This window comes from Mustelus asterias, chromosome 6 (genome assembly GCF_964213995.1).
Source record: "Mustelus asterias chromosome 6, sMusAst1.hap1.1, whole genome shotgun sequence".
Taxonomy (NCBI): domain Eukaryota; kingdom Metazoa; phylum Chordata; class Chondrichthyes; order Carcharhiniformes; family Triakidae; genus Mustelus; species Mustelus asterias.
In genome coordinates this window covers 110,266,485-110,287,632 of record NC_135806.1, presented here as the reverse complement: position 1 = coordinate 110,287,632, position 21,148 = coordinate 110,266,485, and the positions used below count along the sequence as shown (strand labels likewise).

Here is a 21,148-nt window from a genome sequence, read left to right as displayed (position 1 = left end):
TGCTAACCACTATGTCACTTTGCTGCCCATACCTCACCAATTCCCATTGACTTCTATTCCAATCACATGCTGCTGTTATGAAGGGCAGTGACTCTCACCTCTCAAGTTCAGTTATTGTGTCCATATTTGGATCAAGGCTGAAATGAGGTCAGGAGCCAAGTGGCCCTGAGTAAGTAGGTTCTTGCTGTGAGCACCCCTTGATAGCACTGTTGATGACACCTTCAATCACTTTGCTGATGATCAAGGGGAAGATGATTGGGCAGTAATTTGCCAGATTGGATTTGTCCAGCTTTTTGTGGATAGAACATATCATAGAATCCCTGCAATGCAAGAGGAGGCCACCATTGAGTCTGTACCAACCACATCCCACCCAGGCCTTATTTCTGTAACCCCACACATTTACCCTGCTAATCCCTGATACTAGGGACAATTTAGCATGGCCAATCAACCTAACCTGCACATGTTTGGACTGTGGGAGGAAACCGGAGCACTCGGAGGAAACTCACACAGACATGGGGAGAATGTGCAAACTCCACACAGACAGTGACCTGAGGCTGGAATTGAACCTGGGTCCCAGGCGCTGTGAGGCAGCAGTGCTAATCTTCAATACAATTGCTCAGATGTTGTCAGGACCCATAGCTTTTGCAGCATCTGACCGTTTCCTTGAAATCATGCAAAGTGAATCAAATTGGCTGAAGAGTGGCACACCATCTGGAGAAGGCCAATATGGATCTTCCACTTAGCACTTGCTCTTTTGCACGATATGCTTGGCTCCCTCATCATAAGAGGATGGCGATATTGGTGAGGTCTCCTTCCAGATGCTGCCTGACCTGCTGGCCATTTCTAGCATTTTCTTTTTCCATTGAAATTGCTAAGCACTTTTTCCAACAAGTGGCTCTATAACTGCTTGTTAAGCATTAAAAAGTGGAAACCTTCACAGGTGTGACATGTCAACTTTTATTATTTATATTTAATTAAATTTCAAGGCAGCACATCCTAATCATTGTTGGGTTATACATTAACCACCTTTTCAAATGTCGAGGAAATATAGCCCAGAGATATCAAAATGTGACAAAATCTTCAAATTTAGGTTAAGTATCAAATTATATTAAACATTTGATTCATTTGGTAAGATAAAAGTAAGCAGACATTATTACATTTGTACCACTGGCTGGATACAGCACTGAAAAAACTAAATGCAAGGTCCAGGAGAGGGCATCAATAAAATTCTAAATTATTAAAATATGAACTTCATTGTACAATCCTTCCAAACCTTTATATTTAAAAAAAAATCAAACATTCATTCTGGTTCAAAAACAAACAATTCTCTATAACTCCAGTGAAACATTTTCATTCAAATTTATCTTGGTTTGTACTGAGTTACAAATTTGACACCCCCAAGTTTTCCAGAAGATTCATTTGATCAGTTGAACTTTGTTACCCTCTGTATTCATGATCACAGTAGCCGATGTACAGCGGTTCAGCTGATATCCCACGTCTGCAAGAGGAAGAAAAAAGTCATTTTTATGTGCAAACCCTTAAATCTGCTCCATAAACACTTCCAATGCTCCAAGACTCAAGACTGACAGACAATCTTGAAATACTGGTTTACTCTGGATACAATGGGAATTGGCAAGGAGGTGGTTTTTATGAAAAATACTTTGTGCGATTTCGCAATATTGTAGTTTTGAATCATTCTTTACCGGACCATGCGGCAGCGATGTTTGCTTAACCTCTTGTAAGCGTCACTTATATCTCTTGTTTCTTCACTGCTCCAAAGACGCTCACCAACAGCACTTGCCCGAGGCCTTCAGGGAAAGGAAAAAGAAATGCACGTTTGATGACCATGAGCAACATTGGATAGTATTAAAACATTAACAATATGGAATATAGCATGCCATCAATTAGTAGCCCAGAATTAAGGATCCATTTTTTCTGCCACCTATTCTATTCCCTACTGTCAGTCAATACAAGGAGGGCTTAAAATACACACCAGACCATTACAAATTAGAGACAGAGGCATTTTTATTTTTGGAGAAGCTGAGCACTCTGACAAGACTGAAATCTTGAACTTTAAGCAACAAACTGAAAATTCACTTGACTCAGTAGAATGTGTTCTTATTTCAAATTCACCACTCCCTCCAAGGAGCAGCAAGCCAAAAGTCAGCCACTTTCACGTTTGCTCAAACTCCAGATGCCCATAAACATCTGCCCTATACACTTGGCTCATCTTCATTAGGATGAATACAAAGCAAAAAAAAGCATGGGAGAGAAATCCAAAACAGTGAGCAAAAAAAAACCTGAGAATCTGGGGAGATACCTTCAAAATAAGAGGTCAAAGGGTGCATACTGAATGCACTACACCGGGTGGGCCGGTTGGGAAGGTCCATTGATCTCAGGCAGGATTTTACGGTTTCAGGATGAACGAGGTTGCAAAATCCTGCCCTGTGCCTCAGTACGTGAAACAGATGTTACAATAGTCACGGCCAGCACCAATGTCCCTTCAGGAGTCATGCTGCTGTTATTAGGCCTGTCTTAAGGGATCCAAGATAAGTCGGAGATGTCAAGGCTTGCACAACTAGCAACAACCCCCGTGGCAAAACCCTACTTTCCCCTCAAATCTAAAGTAAACATTCAGAATATAGAGATTCTGTGCATAACAGGAAATATGCCATGTAGCCTTAATCTCTTTCTATTAGAATTTGTTGCCCACCACCAATTGTCCGAGAGGAAAAAAGATAAAAATCCAACCCAACTCTTGAAAAAACAGAACTAGGCAACCCCTATTGCCTTGCATTAGTACAGGTTTTATTTGTTACTGGCAAATAGATGTTGATGAATCTCTGGGCTGAGAAAGATATACTACTAACATAAAAAAGGTTTGCTACCATAATCGTGAGGCAAGATTGGTTGCATCCACATATTCGCCCCAGAGACAAGCCTCTCCCCCAATCACCAGCTTCTTCTGTGCTGCAGTTCCTGGATTTGAAAAAGAGGGAAGGTTACTACTGGACTTAACTAGCCTGGTGCCTAGTTCAATTATCCAAGGCAATTAAATATGTCTTTAGAACCTGCTGTCAGAATAAATACTATAAAATGTTATTACAGAACAAAGTAACACCATGAACATTTATTCTAATTCAGCACAGTAGTATTGACTAAAATGATACTGGTATAACGCAATGGCAAAATGGAGATGAAGATTGATAACAATTATAATATTTTACATATTATACTTTACAGAATACTTGCAAAGAATTGGACATTTCCACAAACCAATAAAATACAATGATATCATTTATTTTTAGCCAACTGAAATTAAACCTACTTGAGTCATTAACATAATGGTAAAAAGGAAGTAAAGATGTCTAATGTTCATCACTATATAAATAGATAATTGGTTTATTGAGAAAAATCAAAGGTGGTGCCCAATTGAGGATGAAGTAAATAAAAGTAATCATAATTCATAACTTATAGACAAATTAAAGGATAAATTCTGAATATTAGTACAAATAATTCCAATGTTACAAAATGCAGGTCTCCTTAATTTATAGACTAGAAATGAAAAACGTCACTTCACTTTGCATTTTGTATTAAAGTCCATAGATCATATTCCGGTTGAGTGTCTCAATCATTTACACCTTGTGAGTTTATAAACTAGGAGATTGGGCTGTATCAGTTTATTCACAATATATCTTATTTGTGAAATGGTGACTTATCTCCTTCATTCCAATCACACAGTTACTTGTGTGGTTGAGACAGTGGGATTCAAGTCTTTTCTCGTGAAATACAGTCTTTCCAACTTTCAGCAAAATGACATTCACTATTCCAATGCTCTTCTGGGCAGTCACATTCCTTACCTGATAAACACTAGCTCAAGTTCTGCTCACCCAAATCTCTGTTCTTACCATTATACAATGAGGAACTGGGAACCAAGGTCTCAAATGTAGATTTTTCTCTTTGTGACCTGTTCTTTCCCATTTCTAACCTTCTCTGCACCTTTTCCAAAGCTTCAATAGTCACCATGTGACGATACAAAACCTGGACACAATATTCAAACCATGGTACATTGTTTTATTGTCCACTAAATACATCATTTCACTCTAGCCAATGCTTGATAGTATTATTCATGAACCTGTGCATTAGAATACTCTCAGCATTTTTTTCTTCGTTGGCTTTTATACTTTTCCCTGAATGGCGCATATGAAGTATTCACCATGTCACACACCTTCACTTTCTAAGTTAATCATTATTTACCAATCAGGTGTTCAGTCCTCTAACATATCTAGATCCACTTGCGATAATTTATCTCCACAGTCCTCATATATCTGGACATCTTCTGATGTTTAGGTTCCTCTCTCTCTCCCCAAAGGCCCTCCTTAAACACTCTCAGATCTGAAAGCTTTTGGTCACTCTGCCCCTAATATCTCCTTTGGTAGTGGCCACACCACTGAGTACATTGGGACATTAGGGTGCAATATAAAAGCAAACTGTTAAAGCTTGCTTGGGAAAATGTGGTGCAGTTACCCAGTGAAGAGGTAGCATGGATAATAATAATGGCTACATGATAACAAGACAATTAAAGAGAAAAAAAAACCTCAGACGAAGACTGTGGACTTGCAAGAAACTGAAATAGCAAATCATGTAAATCTGATGGGCTTGAGAGATAAAGAAATGAAATCAAATCCCAGATGAAGCAAACATATACCCTCAAAAAGAACTTAAACCAGTGAGCAGGACGAATAAGCAGAGGCAACTTGTTGACTGTGGGAAACCTGATAGTGTGCTATACTCTGGACTCAGAGTCTTAGAGGTTTACAGCATGGAAACAGGCCCTTCGGCCCAACTTGTCCATGCCACCCTTTTTTTAAAAAAAACCCCTAAGCTAATCCCAATTACCCACATTTGGCTCATATCCCTCTATACCCATTGTACCCATGTATCTAAATGCTTTGTAAAAGACAAAATTGTACCCGCCTCTACTACTACCTCTGGCAGCTTGTTCCAGACACTCACCACCCTCTGAAAAAATTGCTCCTCTGGACACTTTTGTATCTCTCCCCTTAAACCTACGCCCTCTAGTTTTAGACTCCCCTACCTTTGGGAAAAGATATTGACTATCCAGCGGATCTGTGCCCCTCATTATTTTATAGACCTCTATAAGATCACTCCTCAGCCTCCTATGCTCCAGAGAAAAAAGTCCCAGTCTATCCAGCCTCTCCTTATAACTCAATCCACCAAGTCCCGGTCGCATCCTGGTAAATCTTTTTTGCACTCTTTCTAGTTTAATAATATCCTTTCTATAATAGGGTGACCAGAATTGCACACAGTATTCCAAGTGTGGCCTTACCAATGTCTTGTACAACTTCAACAAGACATTCCAACTCCTGTATTCAATGTTCTGACCGATTAAACCAAGCATGCTGAATGCCTTCTTCACCACTCTGTCCACCTGTGACTCCACTTTCAAGGAGCTATGAACATGTACCCCTAGATCTCTTTGTTCTGTAACTCTCCCCAACGCCCTACCATTAACTGAGTAAGTCCTGCCCTGGTTCAATCTACCAAAATGCATCACCTCGTATTTATCTAAATTAAACTCCATCTGCCATTCGTCAGCCTACTGGCCCAATTGATCAAGATCCCGTTGCAATTGGAGATAACTTTCTTCACTGTCCACTATGCCACCAATCTTAGTGTTATCTGCAAACTTACTAACCATGCCTCTTATATTCTCATTCTCCTACTCAAAAGGTCATTAAAAGACATTTTTGGGGATTCATGGTAAATCTAGGGAGTTTAGCATAGAACCTGCTGTTGAGTAAATATGACTCATTCAGCAACTAAGCAACATGCATCTCACCCAATCCAATACTCTACACATACCAGCAATCAAGTAATGAGAGTTAAAAGAGAGATAAAACAATTGATTAAAAACCTAAAGGGTAGAAAACAGTAATTGTTGGAGAAATATTTAGTAATGGTCTAGCAGGGCTCACTACTGGTATTATTACTATACAGTTTGCAAAAACGATGCAGTGGTCAAATTTACAGATGCCTCCAAGCTAGAAAAGGCTGTGAAACCAGCAAGTCAAGGCAGCAAAATCAATCACGTGAAGATGAAAATAAGCAAGCGGGCAGGAAAATGGTAGATTGTATCAAGTGTTGTATATAGGGAATATATCAAAGAATGCTGAAATAGCCAAGTGAAGCAGAATGAAACCGAGGAGCTTTAGTAAACTCCTGCTGAATATATGCAACTAATGCAGAGCAACAACAAAAGCTCAAGGTACGCCACTAAAAGTTTTTTGTCAAAGTTTGTCACCTCCAAACTTGATTACTCTAACAATCTGGCTGCCTCCAATCCAGCATTTGCTTCAGCTCTATTATTCACATCTCATATGTACCCTTCCACTCTACCTCATCTCAGGTCCTATTCCACATCTTCATTGATTATATCAACTACCAACCCTCAAAACATCAGTTTTATAATTTACATGGCCCAACATCAGCTTGGGAAAAGAGCCAGGGAGTGGGTAACTAGATTGCGCTCCCAGAGACCAGAATGTCTTCTTTGCTGTCATACTATTCTATGATTCATGACAACCAATTGTTAGCTACAACTAAAGATAATGGCAATTTTTGCCAAGAATGAGGCTGGGGAGACGTATTGTAGTTTGTTCATAAACCTCATAGGGAAGATTGCTTACTTGTGATTTGTTGCTTTTGGTACGCATACTGTACCGAATTAAAAGAAGAAACTAGATGAGTGCATCTGAGAAAAGAGAAAGGCTAAAAGGCAGTAGATGGAATAACAACAGACCAATTGGGCTGAATATGGCCCATTTCTGTAGGTTTTGGAAGTCAAGAATATGCTGAATTTGCACTTTAACTTTTTTTTAAAGAAAAATTGAGCAAACATAATTAGATTTGGCTGAGAAACTAAACTATTTCAATGATTAGATCCACACACAGCAGGGTTGTTGGGGGAGTGGGAGGGGGGTAAAGAGGGGTGCTGTGAGCTGTCTCTTCATTTCCATTCCACCTCTTCTGCCCTGTTGAGAAACACAAAAGCTGGAAACATCTCAAGTGCACAATTTCTCTCCATTCACTTTAGCCCACTAAATCATTTTCCCTTTGTTAAAAAAATTAACAAATTTTAGTCATTTTTTAGGCCCTAACCATTCTGAATTATGTAACTAAAAAAAAGTACATTGAAGCTCAACAACAGTTGGCCAAAACACTCATTTATCTAAAAAAAAAGAGAATAGACAAATGTTCATGCACGTGGTTAGCTGTAGCATTATAAACACACCATTGAAGTTGCATGGCTCCACTGTGTATATCCCCCGCCAGTCTTGACCATATGAAATGTAATTCATGTACCATGGAGAGGACAGAAGAGTTTGAAACTTAGCAGCGGTTACAACTGCCAGTTGCTGCTGGTAGCCACGTTTCCACACGTGGATTATGGTGTCCGGCTTCAACTACAAACCAAAAACAAAAACAACGTGCAAAGACAAGAAACCCAATGTCACACATTTTAGTCTGAGTTCTTGAACTTACAATATCAAAAGAAAGTCAGGATGTGCACCAAATTTCTACTATACTTGTAAAATTTAATACTACAAACCTGCTCCCCTCACCACCAATCATTTCAATTCAACAGGCATTCAAACAGCAGGCAATGCATGCTTCTTCCTCAACAAAAAACTCAGATGATCAAGAACAAAAGGCATCCAAAAATGTTAAACAACAGATTAGCTCAAAGTTTGCCCAACCAGAGACCAGCAAGGTTTCACCATAAGCAGAACAGCTAGAAAGGTTGCAAAGAATGAATGTTCCTAGATCCACATTAGCACAGAATGTACCCTATTCATGCTGATTATTCTAAATTCTGACTGATCGCCACTATGGGCTGAAGCAATCAACAGACGATCAACGAAAAAGGCATAATGCAATTGCAAGGAACATGGTATTAATGAATGTCAAGTAAGTCAGGTCAATTTTTTTCAAATTGTGCATATTTAAAATTAAGGGTGCATTCTAAATAGAGCATCCACAAGTACCAATAAGGGAATTTTCACAGTAACTTAACTGCAGTGTTAATGCAAGCCTACTTGCAACTAATAAATAAACTTTAATTAATTAGGGAGGGACAAAATGTGCTACAACATTATCATTCTTCACTTTAATAATGAAATTAACCAACCATTGAAATGGAGAGGCTCAACTTGATGGTACTTTTGCCAGTCCTGTCCATAGGAAATGTAATCTAAGTACCAAGGTGCTGCAAGAATGGTTGTGAACCCAGCTAGTGTTACTTTAGATAACTCTGCTTTCATATTTTTCTCCATCCACACTTCAACTATAGTGTCTGGCTTAATCTGCAAAAATAAGTATATTTAAAATTTATATGGCCAACTATAATTTATATGCAAGATATTTTTATCTATAAAAGGCGTACCACTGAAGACTATTCTATATTTCCATATACTTAAGTAAATTGCATTCTCTCAAAATATTGATTTTGCACAAAATCGAAGCAGTTGAATAGCGAAGCAGCTACAGAAGAAGCTGTGTTAAACAGAAGCCCGTTGTGTTCTTTCCATTCTAGGAAACCAGTCCTTATGTTTGATGTACTGTTGTACACTTACATTCAAGAACCCACAGCCTAATTTAAAATGCAGAATGTCTAAATTGGTTAATGATTTAATATAAAATTTGCACTATGGGATTATCCACCTTTTATGGTAGCTCAATAATAGATTCCATTTCGAACATGGCAGAAAGGAAACTGCTTTCACAACAACCCTGCATTTAGGATGTAACATACTTTGGATAAAAGCAACTAAATGAAAAACAGCAATACACAGAACAATGGCAAGGTTATAGAGCAGGAAGAGGCCATTTGATCCATCAACTTTCTGCAAGAGCAATTGCCCTTCACCTACAAACTTGCAAATATTTAAACTGCAGATGTTTGTACAATTTTGAAAGTCACCATTGAAATCAGCGTTTGGTACACTTGCATTCATCAGTCAGAGCATAGAGTACAGGAGTTGGGACACTATGTCTTGTACAGTTGTAACATCGGTAAGGCCACATTTGGAGCAGTGTACAGAAATTATCACGCAAGAGATAGTGTTGGGCGAGCTAATGGGACTAAAGGTAGACAAGTCTCCTGGCCCTGATGGAATGCATCCCAGGGTACTAAAAGAGACGGCAGGGGAAATGGCAAATGCACTAGTGGTAATTTACCAAAATTCGCTGGACTCTGGCGTAGTTCCCGCAGATTGGAAAACAGCAAATGTGACGCCACTGTTTAAAAAAGGAGGTAGACAAAAGGCGGGTAACTATTGGCTGTTTAGCTTAACTTCTGTAGTAGGGAAAATGCTTGAATCTATCAAGGAATAGCGAGACACCTAGATATAAATTGTCCCATTGGTAAGACACAGCATGGGTTCATGAAGGGCAGGTCATGTTTGATTAATTTGGTGGAATTCTTTGAGAACATTACATGTGCAGTGGACAATGGGGAACCTGTGGATGTGGTGTATCAGGATTTCCAGAAGGCATTTGACAAGGTGCCGCACCAAAGACTGCTGCATAAGATAAAGGTGCACGGTGTAACGGGTAATGTATTAGCATGGATAGAGGATTGATTAACTAACAGAAAGCAAAGAGTGGGGGTAAATGGATGTTTTTCTGTTGGCGATCAGTGACTAGTGGTGTGCTTCAGGGATCAGTGTTGGGACGCAATTGTTTACAATTTACATAGATGATTTGGAGTTGGGGACCAAGTGTAGCGTGTCAAAATTTGCAGATGTCACTAAGGTGAGTGGCAGAGCAAAGTGTGCAGAGGACGCTGGAAGTCTGCAAAGGGATACAGTTAGTCTAAGTGAGTGGGCAAGGGTCTGGCAGATGGAGTACAATGTTGGTAAATGTGAGGTCATCCATTTTGGTAGGAATAACAGCAAAATGGACTATTATTTAAATGGCAAAAAATTGCTGTGCAGAGGGACCTGGGTGTCCTTGTGCAAGAATCACAAGGAGTTGGTTTGCAGGTGCAGCAGGTAATTAAGGCGGCAAATGGAATTTTGTCCTTTATTGTTAGAGGGATGGAGTTTAAAAACAGCGAGGGTTATGTTGCAGCTGTATAAGGTGCTGGTGAGGCCACACTTAGAGTACGGTGTACAGTTTTGGTCTCCTTACTTGAGAAAAGATAAACTGGCACTGGAGGGGGTGCAGAGGAGATTCACGAGGTTGATTCCGGAGTTGAGAGGGTTGGCTTATGAGGAGAGACTAAGTAGACTGGGACTATACTCATTGGAATTCAGAAGAATGAGGGGAGATCTTGTAGAAACATATTATGAAGGGAATAGATAAGATCGAAGCAGGGAAGTGGTTTCCACTGGCGGGTGAAACTAGAACTAGGGGGCATAGCCTCAAAATAAGGGGGAGCAGATTTAGGACCGAGTTGAGGAGGAACTTCTTCACACAAAGGGTTGTGAATCTGTGGAATTCCCTCCCAGTGAAGCAGTTGCGGCTTCCTCATTGAATGTTTTTAAGGCAAGGATAGATAAATTTTTGAACAGTAAAGGAATTAAGGATTATGGTGAGCGGGCAGGTAAGTGGAGCTGAGTCCATGAAAAGATCAGCCATGATCTTATTGAATGGCGGAGCAGGCTCAAGGGACCAGATGGCCTACTCCTGCTCCTAGTTCTTATGTTCTGGTCGCCCTGCTATAGGATGGATGTTGTTAAATTGGAACGGATGCAAAAAAATTATAAGGATGTTACTGGGACTGGAAGATTTGAATTATAAGGAACGACTGCAGTCCATCTGGCATAACAACACCACAGTGCTGTTTGGGAGGGTGTTCCAGGATTTTGACCTACTGACAATGAGGAATGATGATGGAGTTCCAAGTCAGGATGGTGAGTGGCTTGGAGAGGAACTTGAAGATTGTGGTGTTCCCATATATTTGTTGCCTTTGTCCTTTTCATAGAATCTTACAGTGCAGAAGGCGGCCATTTGGCCCATCGAGACTGCACCGACCACAATCCCCCCCAAGCCCTATCTCCATAACTACATGCATTTACCCTAGGTAGTCCCCCTGAGACTAAGGGGCAATTTAGGATGGCCAAACCACCTAACCCGCATATCTTTGGACTGTGGGAGGAAACCGAAACATCCAGAGGAAACCCATGCAGACATGGGGAGAATGTGCAAACTCCACACAGACAAATGGCCTCCTTCTGCACTGTAGGGATCCTATGAATCAATCAAAACTCCTCTTCTTCAGGATGAAACCCAAGTGACCCAAGCCAGTAATTGAACCCGGGTCCCTGGCGCTGGGAGCTAGCAGTGCTAACTACTGTGCCATCCAGATAGTGGAGATTTCTGGTTTGGAAGATGCTGTTGAAGGAGCCTTGATGAGTTGTTACAGTGCAGTATAAATGGTTCACACTGCTGCCAATGTGCATTGGTTGTGCACAGAATGGATGTTGAAAGTGGTGGATGCTGAAAGTGATGGATGCAGTGCCAAGGAGGTTGCATTGGCCTGTTTGATGAGCTTAAGTACTGTTGGAGCTGCATTCATCAAGGCAAGTGAACAGTATTCCATCACACTCCTGATTTATGCCTTTTAGATGGCGCTGGGGAGTAGCAAGTTGAGTTACTCACTGTAGATTTCCCAAGACCTGCTCTTGCAGCCACAGTATTCATATGACTGGTACAGTTCAGTTTCTGGTCAACAGCAAACACCAGGGTGTAGATAGTTCCATTTACTCTGTCTGGACCATTGATTTTGAGCACCGTGGGTGGCACTGTGGTTAGCACTGCTGCCTCATAACACCAGGGACTTGGGTTCAATTCTGGCCTCGGGTCACTGTTTCTCCCCGTGTCTGTGTGGGTTTCCGCTGGGTGCTCCAGTTTCCTCCCACAGTCCAAAGATGTGCAGGTTAGGTTAATTGGCCATGGTAAATTGCTCCTTAGTATCAGGTGGATTAGCAGGGTAAATACATGGGGTTAATGTCGGTGCAGGCTCGATGGGCCAAATGGCCTCCTTCTGCACTGCAGGGATTCTACGAAATCAAAGTGCCTGTTCAGGAGGAAACCAAGTTTCTCAATCTATCCCAACTGAAACCATTGTCATAAATCTTCTCTGCATCCTCACTTCACAGTGCCACTTCAAACAATGCTTTGCAAGTAACATACAACAATAGGGGAAATATTTTAGACGGCGAACAAAAATAGATCAGTAACTGTTCTAGTTCCATATTTTACATACTAAAATGTGGGGCTTAATGAGTTCATTCATTTAGATGAGCAAGATTACCCAGAGAGTGGCATAATCTATACAGCAGATGGGCTGCAGATTGAGATTGTCCTATCCAGGTTAAAATACAATTCAGGAACAAATTTCAAATCATTGAAAAACTACCAAATGCAGAAAGCGGGAACACTTGTATTTGGATGAGCCTGTGACTTCAATCATTTCACTTAAAATCTGGAGCAGCTCACTGTTTTATTATCCTTGGTTAGGAACATAGAAGATGAGAGCAAGAGTAGGCCATTGAGCCCATCAAACCTGCTCTGCCATTTAACTGGATCACAGCTGATCATCCACCTCATGGCATTTTTCCTCTGTAGTATCTTTAATATCTGAAATCAACTGATCTCGATTATTCTTAACAAATGAGCCTCCTCAGCCCGGTGGCGTAGAGAATTCCAAAGATTCAGCACACAGTGAAGGAATCCCTCCTCATCCCAGTCCTAAATGGCCTTCCACTTATTCCGAGATTGTGTCCCCTGGTTTTAGATCTAGCTAGCAAGGGTCAACATCCTTCCTGCATCTATCTTGTCGAGTTCTGTTAAGAATTTTTATGCTTTAAGGAGATCACCTCTCGTTCTTCCAAACTCTAGAGAATATAGGTACTGTGTCTTCAATCTCTCCTCTGTGGACAATCCTGCCATCCCAGGGATTAGTCTGGTGATCTTTACTGCATTCCCTCTATGGTAATTATACCCTTAGGCAAGGAGGCCAAAACTGAACACAATACTCCAGGTGTGGTCTGATTAATGCTGTATAGTTGCAGCGAGACATCTTTACTCCTGCATTCAAATTATGATGCACTGAAAGGCCAACATCCCATTTGATGTCTAGTTGCACCTGCATGAAAAAAGGACAGCCAGGTCTCTTACCATTTAAGAAATATTTTGAATTTTCCTACAAAAGTGGATAACTTCACATTTGTCCACACTATATTACATCCGTCATATTCTTGTTATTCCCTTAGTCTTCCTAATTCCCCATGAAGCCTCTTTCATCTTCCATGCAACTCACTTTCCACTCAGCAAACTTGGAAACATTACATTTGGCCCCCACATTCAGGTCATTGAAATAGATTGTAAGTAGCTAGGGGTCCAAGAATTAATCCTTGTGGTACTTCGCTAGTCACAGCCTGTCAACCTGAGAATTATCTGTTTAATCCTACTCAAGTTTCCTGGTTGTTAACCAATTCTCAATCCATGCTAGCAAATTTCCCCAATGCTATGTGAGTTCTAATTTTGCTTACTATCTTCTATCCTTTTGAAAGTCCAATACACTGCATCCACTGGTTCCTGCTGCCAGTTAAAGGCTCCAGAAATTCCAGCAGGTCTGTTAACAGAATTCCCTTTCCATAAATACATGTTGGGACTCTGCCCAATCCTACTATTTAAATGCAAATTCATGACGGAATAGGAAAATAAAGCACTATGACAAAACAAATGAGTTTGACAGGTATATAAACAACACATTATCTGCATAAATGCAAAGTTCTCGAGCATGGTAGACCTCTGTATACCATATTGTATCTAAAACAAAGTTGCTGAGGAAACCACTGCAAAACAACACTTATGCACATGTTTTACAGGTTGGTTTTAAAAATTACAGATAGTTTAAATTATTTGCTTACCGGTATTTCCTCCAAGAAATTAATACCATGAACCCTTATGAGCAAAAAAGTAGTACGGTACAAACAAGCCATGCAATACCAAGCACACGAGCAGAAGCCAAGAAGGGTAGGAAAAACCAAACATGAAAAATGTTCAAAATTCTTTGTAGTTATCACATACCAGCTCTGTTCCCTTAAATTAATATTCTATTATTCAATTCTAACACAATTCTAACACCAAACTACTGCTTTAACTACTGGAAACACCTGGACTATATTGCATTGCATAGTTTTTTGTTTAATATATGCTGACCAAATTAGCTATATACTTACCTTCACTCCATTATCAAAGACTTCCTGCCAGACCATGTAACCCTTCATATTGGTTGTTACAATATCCAGAACCCTGCAATTAATGCACACACGAAGTTAGTATATCCAGCTACAAAAAGATAAACTAAATTACCAAAGTGTACAACATTAATCACAGGAAATATTTGCACAACTTTCCCCATTAGATCCACTCGAAGTGCAACTGGTCACGTTTCAGAACCTGGAAATGGCAGGCGACAAATGTGGCTTCAGGCTGGTGTGCCTAAAATGTTAATGGGCCATGTCTGCTGTAACAATGCATGGTGAAACTAATGGCAGGTGCTGTTACTTATGCTCAAATTGTTCATGGATATTAGGTGTACCAGCTTCCCATTATCAGACACTGAAAATTAACTACTAACAAGCCTGGAGTTTCATTCCATCGGGTATTAAATGTTCATATCTTTAAAATCTAATTTGATAGATCCTTTGTCCCTTTCTCTGTCCCCAATCTTTTTGGTCTATTTTTCTGCAACGCATTTGACATCGAATTCACATACTCACATTTATACTTCCTTTTCAATGGGATTTGTAAAAGTTGCCAGTTCATTTGGGGCCCGGGTGTTTTGCTGTTTCCAGTGCAACATTATCAATTTACACTTTTAAATATAAATTGAAAATCTTAAAATGCCCACGGGTAGGTGGGTCTAATTAACAGCAATTGCAGTTAGATGCCCTGCTGCAGAAAAATATGGCCCGATAATCTCAGATTGATGTGAAACTCCCACAATACAAGACAAAGATCCACTAAAAAGGTTTAAAAAATCTCACCATTAGAGTAAGAATGGCACCTCATCCACAAACCACTAACTAATTGCCATTCACAATTCTATGCTTTGGCATTCCTATTTAATCACAAAAAAAATGCTAAATTCTACTTACTGATGTGAGAAAGTGCTGCTCTTTCTGTTCATTTATCAGTGAAAGAGAACGCAGGACAGGCAAAGCAAAAATGCCCATCTCATGTTAACAAAATGAAAACACTTGTGTTGACAGGAGATACCAGCAACAAATGAGGAACATTCCCCCTTTGAGTCACTGCAATAATTAAAGTAGTTAGATTTTAAGCGCTCTGCATTCTTTTACATTTTAAAGCACACTGAACATGGACAACCTGGTGGAGTGGTCAAAATAATGTCAGATACAATTGGATATCCTTTTACTCACATCTACTATCCTTATAGCAAATGTAAAACTCAAAAGGAAGTAGCAAGCATAAACGAACCAAATAATTTAAGTTTCCACACATCTTAGAACTATAATTTGCAATTTCAATTAAGCTTCTAGGTTTCATCACAACAAATATAGGACATAAAAGAATGAGGCACCACTGCAAGATCAAATGTTGTTCCACCAACAGTCTAAGTGTTCAGTTACAGATGTCAAAGTTAGGAAAGATTAACTGATCTTAGATAGCCTTGCAGAAACGAACTAGGCCTGGGGTGAAAGCAAACTTAGTCATAGCCTTATACTATATAGCAAACGGTCATTCCACCAATCATACCAGAGCTTGTTCTCAAGTAAATCCTATCATTCGGTTCTTTAAAATTTTGTTCTCCCCTAATTCCTTTTAAAACCTCTGTTTGCTTCCACCACTTTCTGTATGGCATTGCTAACCTCCAATTATCTAAAAAACATCATCCTCTTGTCTCCGTTATAACTGGTCACCCCAATAGCTTAGTGAATTTCTTCTGGGAACCACCCCTCTGATACATTTCCCCAAAGTAAAGACCCAAAACTGTTTTTTTTTAAAAATTGGGTAAACCCAGTGTTTTAGCCACTGAAGATCTTTCATAGAAACCCTACAGTGCAGAAGGAGGCCATTCGGCCCATCGAGTCTGCACCGACCACAATCCCACCCAGGCCCTACCCCCACATATTTTACCCGCTAATCCCTCTAACCTACACATCCCAGGACTCTAAGGGGCAATTTTTTTAACCTGGCCAATCAACCTAACCCACACATCTTTGGACTGTGGGAGGAAACCGGAGCACCCGGAGGAAACCCACGCAGACACGAGGAGAATGTGCAAACTCCACACAGACAGTGACCCGAGCTGGGAATCAAACCCGGGACCCTGGAGCTGTGAAGCAGCAGTGCTAACCACTGTGCTACCGTGCCGCCCTTCTATCCAGGAAAAGAATACTTCAAAGCATGTGAAATTTGGAATCAATTGAGTCATTTTACACGGGAGGGAAGTACTTTGGAAGTATCACAAAAAAAAACGAAAGGACCCTGGGTAACAAACCGTGCCCCGAATGGCCTCATCATTCAAATTGTGATGTGTACAAATTTTCCACTGCAGAATCCAAGTTGATATCTATAATTCAGTTAGCAAGGTTAACTTAAAAATATATTTTGCACTGATTGCAGCAACAGCCTGTTCAAACAAGTATCTAAGAAATGCAACATATCTAGATTAATTAATATGTTATGCCAGACAACTTGAAATTGAAAATAGAAGGCTCCTCTGAGCCACTGAAGAGGAAAGCACAAGATTGAGGAGTGACAAAATGATGATCTGCCCTTAGGCAAATCACTACTACAAATAACGATGGTAATAAATCAAAATGCTTACTTTTGGATATAGAAAGACTCAAGTTTTCTGTAATCACTTCCAAAGCCTTGCTTTTGCATGAACTGGGAGACATTAGGATTGGACTTCCTGGAGGAAATTTATAAAAATGGAGGGTCAAAATGAGTAAGACTGGCTCCAACCAATATTTTTATTTTAACCAACAAGGCATTTCACAAAGATGCATGCTTCATACAAAACAACAAGACTCATACAGTGCAGGTATATTATGAAATAGGTGTGCAAGTTTGAACAGGTCCATTTGCGACTAACAATTATATGCAACTAGTAATTTTATATTTACATGTAAAGTCTCAAACTCATCCAAATAACTTTTAAAAAAAACACTCCTCAACAAAGCATGGATCTGGTTTTCCTTTACAAAATGCAGAGTTGAAAGACTTACAAATCATCGGGTGAATTCATTTATTTTTAAAAATTATTTCATAGGATGTGGGCATTGCTGGCTAGGCCAGCATTTTTAATGCCCTTGAGGTGGTTGAGCTGCTTCTTGGAACAGTATGCACCCACACTTCTGTTCGGGAGAAAGTGCCCGCCAGGATCTTGATCCAGCGACAGTGAAGGAATGGTGATATAGTTCCAAGTTAGGATGGTGAGTGGCTTGGAAGAAATTGTCAGGTTTACATTAACACTGCAACGAAGTTACTGTGAAAATCCCCTAGTTGCCATACTCTGGCACCTGTTCGGGTACATTGAGGGAGAATTCAGCATGGCCCATGCACCTAACCAGCACGTCTTTTAGACTGTGGGAGGAAACCGGAGCACCCGGAGGAAACCCACACAGAGACAGGGAGAACGTGCAAACTCCACACAGACAGTGATGCAAGCCGGGACTCGATCCCAGGTCCGTGGCGCTGTGAGGCAGCATTGCTAACCACCGTGCCGCTTCCATGCATCTATTGTTCTTGTCATTCTAGGTGGTAGAGGGCTTGGAGGTTTGAAAGGTGCCTTGGTGAGTCTCTGCAATGCACCTTGTAGATGGTACTTACTGCTGCCACTGTGCGTCAATGGTGGAGCAAGTGGATGTTGGAGGTAATGGATGGGGTGCCAATCAAGTAGGTTACTTTGTTATGCAGCAGGCACCTGCACTAGTACTTTGGTAGATAGACATGTCTGAAACAAATTGGTTTGCAACAAGAGCAGATAGAATACTTGGTTTCTTCTACCTAGTGAATACCCAGTTTGGTAACTAACACCCTCCAGGAAGTGTTAATACTACCATGCCATGTTTGGTAGGGTACACAAATTCCCAATTCAAGGCAACATTCTCTGCTGTTACTCAGAACTACCTCCAAGTGACATTAAGTAATTGATTCGTTAGTTGCACAAGAGACTGCAGTTAATCAGCAGGTTTCCTGACCTTGTGACTGTTGAAATAGCATTTATCGTGGTTTGCAGTTTTGGTTCTGCATTAAGGAAGCTGACATCCCATAATTAGAAAGATAATTATTCAATTAAATAGGTTATGAAGCTCTTTTTGTCCAACCAAATAAACAAAATCAAATTAACTTAAGGGTTGATAAATTAAAAAAGTATAATACATTTCAGGAAAGTGATAAATTTCCATACCAGCATTCAAAGTTCACTTCATCTCCTCCCAAATGGATATAATTATCTGGAAACACCATGCTGACCTCTTTAAAGAATCGATTCAAAAAATCATAGGTTGTATTTAAAGAGGGATTTATAGGTCCAAATGTTCCAGTACGTTTCTCACCATTGTAACATGGAGTAAGAAGGTTTCTTATACCTAGACAATGAGTGAAGGGGAGATTTGTGTTATTCAAAAGATCATCACTACACTGTTCATTTAATCATACAACTATAATTCTTAATTTAAAAAATATCTATTCACTAAGGTGTACACCAATACACTTGAAATCTTAATGAGGTTCTTGTGTACAAAGAACAATACAGCACAGGAACAGGCCCTTCGGCCCTCCAAGCCTGCGCCGCTCATGTGTCCACTAGACCATTCTTTTGTATCCCTCTATTCCCAGTCTAAAGAACAAAACTTCCCCGAGGTCTAGTGGGCACATGAGCGGCGCAGGCTTGGAGGGCCGAGGGGCCTGTTCCTGTGCTGTATTGTTCTTTGTACACAAGAACCTCATTAAGGTTTCAAGTAAGTTTCAAGTGTATTGGTGTACACCTTAGTGAATAGATATTTTTTAAATTAAGAATTATAGTTGTATGATTAAATGAAATAAATACACTTGAAACTTGTTCTTTGTAACACCCCCCAGAGAAAAAAAATGAAAGTGGTTTTACCATTCCAAAAGTATAATTTTGCAATCCATGAAGATTCTTTAACCACCCCAGCTGTTTCAATTTTACTTTGCTTCTCACATGGAATTACCTCAAATTAATATACAAACAGAATATTACTTTTTAAATTTGAGAATAACCTTGTAAAGTGACCATTTCTTTCACATGCGGGATCAGAAAGTTCAGATCCTGTATTGGGGAAGTTTTAAAAAAATTTTTACTTAGTCATTATATGCACTGCTCAGACAAAAAGATCTCCTCCTTTCTGGATTTGCATCAGAATTGGAACATGATGCAATGATAATTGTGAAAATAACTCTGATCTCACCATAAGCATTAAAGAGGGCTGGGCTGCACTGCTACTCCTGGCTAGAAGGTCCCCATCACTCCTGCACTGGTTGTCACATCATAGTCCCAATCAGTACACAGAGTTAGTAGTTTTTTACTTAATCATAAAAGGTACAGAATTACAAAGTCATTGAATTTTACATACTTGTCCAAAATTATCTTCCTTCTATGATTACAGTAAATATTCAAGAATACTCTGATCAATCAATTCCTATTTTCAATTTTAAAAAGCTTAAAGAAATTCAGATTCTGAAGATTGATTAGAAATGTATCTGGAGTACAAATGGGCTACGATGCCTAAATCGCCCAAATCAGGAAGGATTGTTGCTAACTAGTACGCTCATCAGCAATGTTAAGTTGCATTGCTCATAAAGTTCAGAACTGTCTTGTTTTGACTCAAGTCATTTAAAACACAGCAAAACTTCCAAATGACAAAAAAAATTGCTTATGTAGGTGCTAATCCATTCACCTTTCCAAGACTGTGTGTGTCCTGGAGAATCAAACTCTGGGATGACTCGAATCCCTCTTTCACGTGCATATTCAATAACCATTTTCACATCTGCCAATGTATAAATGTGAGTAACTGGATGGAATGCGCCCTACAAAATAAAAGGACAAAAATTCAGGTCAGCATTGAAAACAGAAAATCCCAGATGCCAGCTAGAGTTTTGACATATATGGCTCAAGAGATTTCTTTTTGAATAAAAAGCAATAAACATCTTTTTCAAAGTGTTCCATTATCAAAGCAACTCAGTGAATGCAGCATTGAACAGTATTTTAAAAAGCTATCCTGGTAGATGCAGGAGTTAAACACTGCTAATGATACTGGATTACACAGAAAGGAAAAAAAGTTACAATTTTGAAGTTGCTATCTATTGCAAGCAATAAACAGGGTACAGGTATTTTAACTGAGGCACTGCCATCTAAATAGGAGGGGCAAAACAAGGCCACAGGGAATCTCACATGTGGCCAGAGATTTCAATCTGTGTGGGACTATAGTGAAATTAGAAAGAGGGGCACAGCCATGCAAAATAAAGATTTGAGGAACATTGAGATGAGAGTTATATAATTCAGGTACACAGACACAAAATACAATGCAGCTCAGAGTGCAGGGTGATGGATCCCATGTTCACAAATCCAGGGGACTTACTTTAAAACATCGTTCACACAACTTAATTAACCTTCCTAATTGCAAGAGGATTTGATTACAGGAATTAGGATGCCTTACTGCAGCTGTACAGGGCCTTGGTGAGGCCACACCTCTTTTGGTCTCCTTATCTAAGCAAGAATATACTTGCCAGAGGGAATGCAATGAAGGTTCACCAGACTTATTCCTGGAATGGCAGGATTATCATACGAGGAGAGATTGGGTCAATTAGAACTGTATTTACTGGAGTTTAGAAGAACGAGAGGGGATCTCAATGGAACAAACTTCTGACAGTGCTGGACAGACTGGATGCAGGGCTGATGTTTTCTCTAACAGGGGTTGTCCAGAACAAGAGAGTCTCAGTCTCAGGTTACAGGGTAGGCCATTTAGGACTGAGATGATGAGAAACTTTTCATTCAAGTGGGTGGTGAACCTGTGGCATTCTCTATTTGTTCGCTCTGACTAAGGGTCATCCA

At 39.9% G+C, this 21,148-nt stretch overlaps 1 protein-coding gene across 2 annotated transcripts in view; it reads right to left on the bottom strand.

Moving 5' to 3' along the window:
- Positions 1–943: 943 nt before the first annotated feature.
- Positions 944–21,148, bottom strand: part of hexb (hexosaminidase B (beta polypeptide)) — a 48,710-nt gene continuing 28,505 nt past the window's right edge. Inside the window, exons 6-13 of one of the 2 annotated variants that reach the window (XM_078214908.1) lie at positions 19,995–20,124; positions 18,482–18,662; positions 16,895–16,981; positions 14,277–14,349; positions 8,213–8,387; positions 2,889–2,979; positions 1,704–1,808; positions 944–1,498 (exon numbers count right to left, since the gene is read on the bottom strand). In XM_078214908.1, coding sequence (XP_078071034.1) covers positions 1,438–1,498; positions 1,704–1,808; positions 2,889–2,979; positions 8,213–8,387; positions 14,277–14,349; positions 16,895–16,981; positions 18,482–18,662; positions 19,995–20,124 — 903 coding nt within the window. In that variant the 3' untranslated portion in view covers positions 944–1,437. Of the gene's footprint in view, positions 1,499–1,703; positions 1,809–2,888; positions 2,980–7,315; positions 7,488–8,212; positions 8,388–14,276; positions 14,350–16,894; positions 16,982–18,481; positions 18,663–19,994; positions 20,125–21,148 lie in introns of both variants that reach the window. The other variant, XM_078214909.1, reaches the window with a different exon arrangement.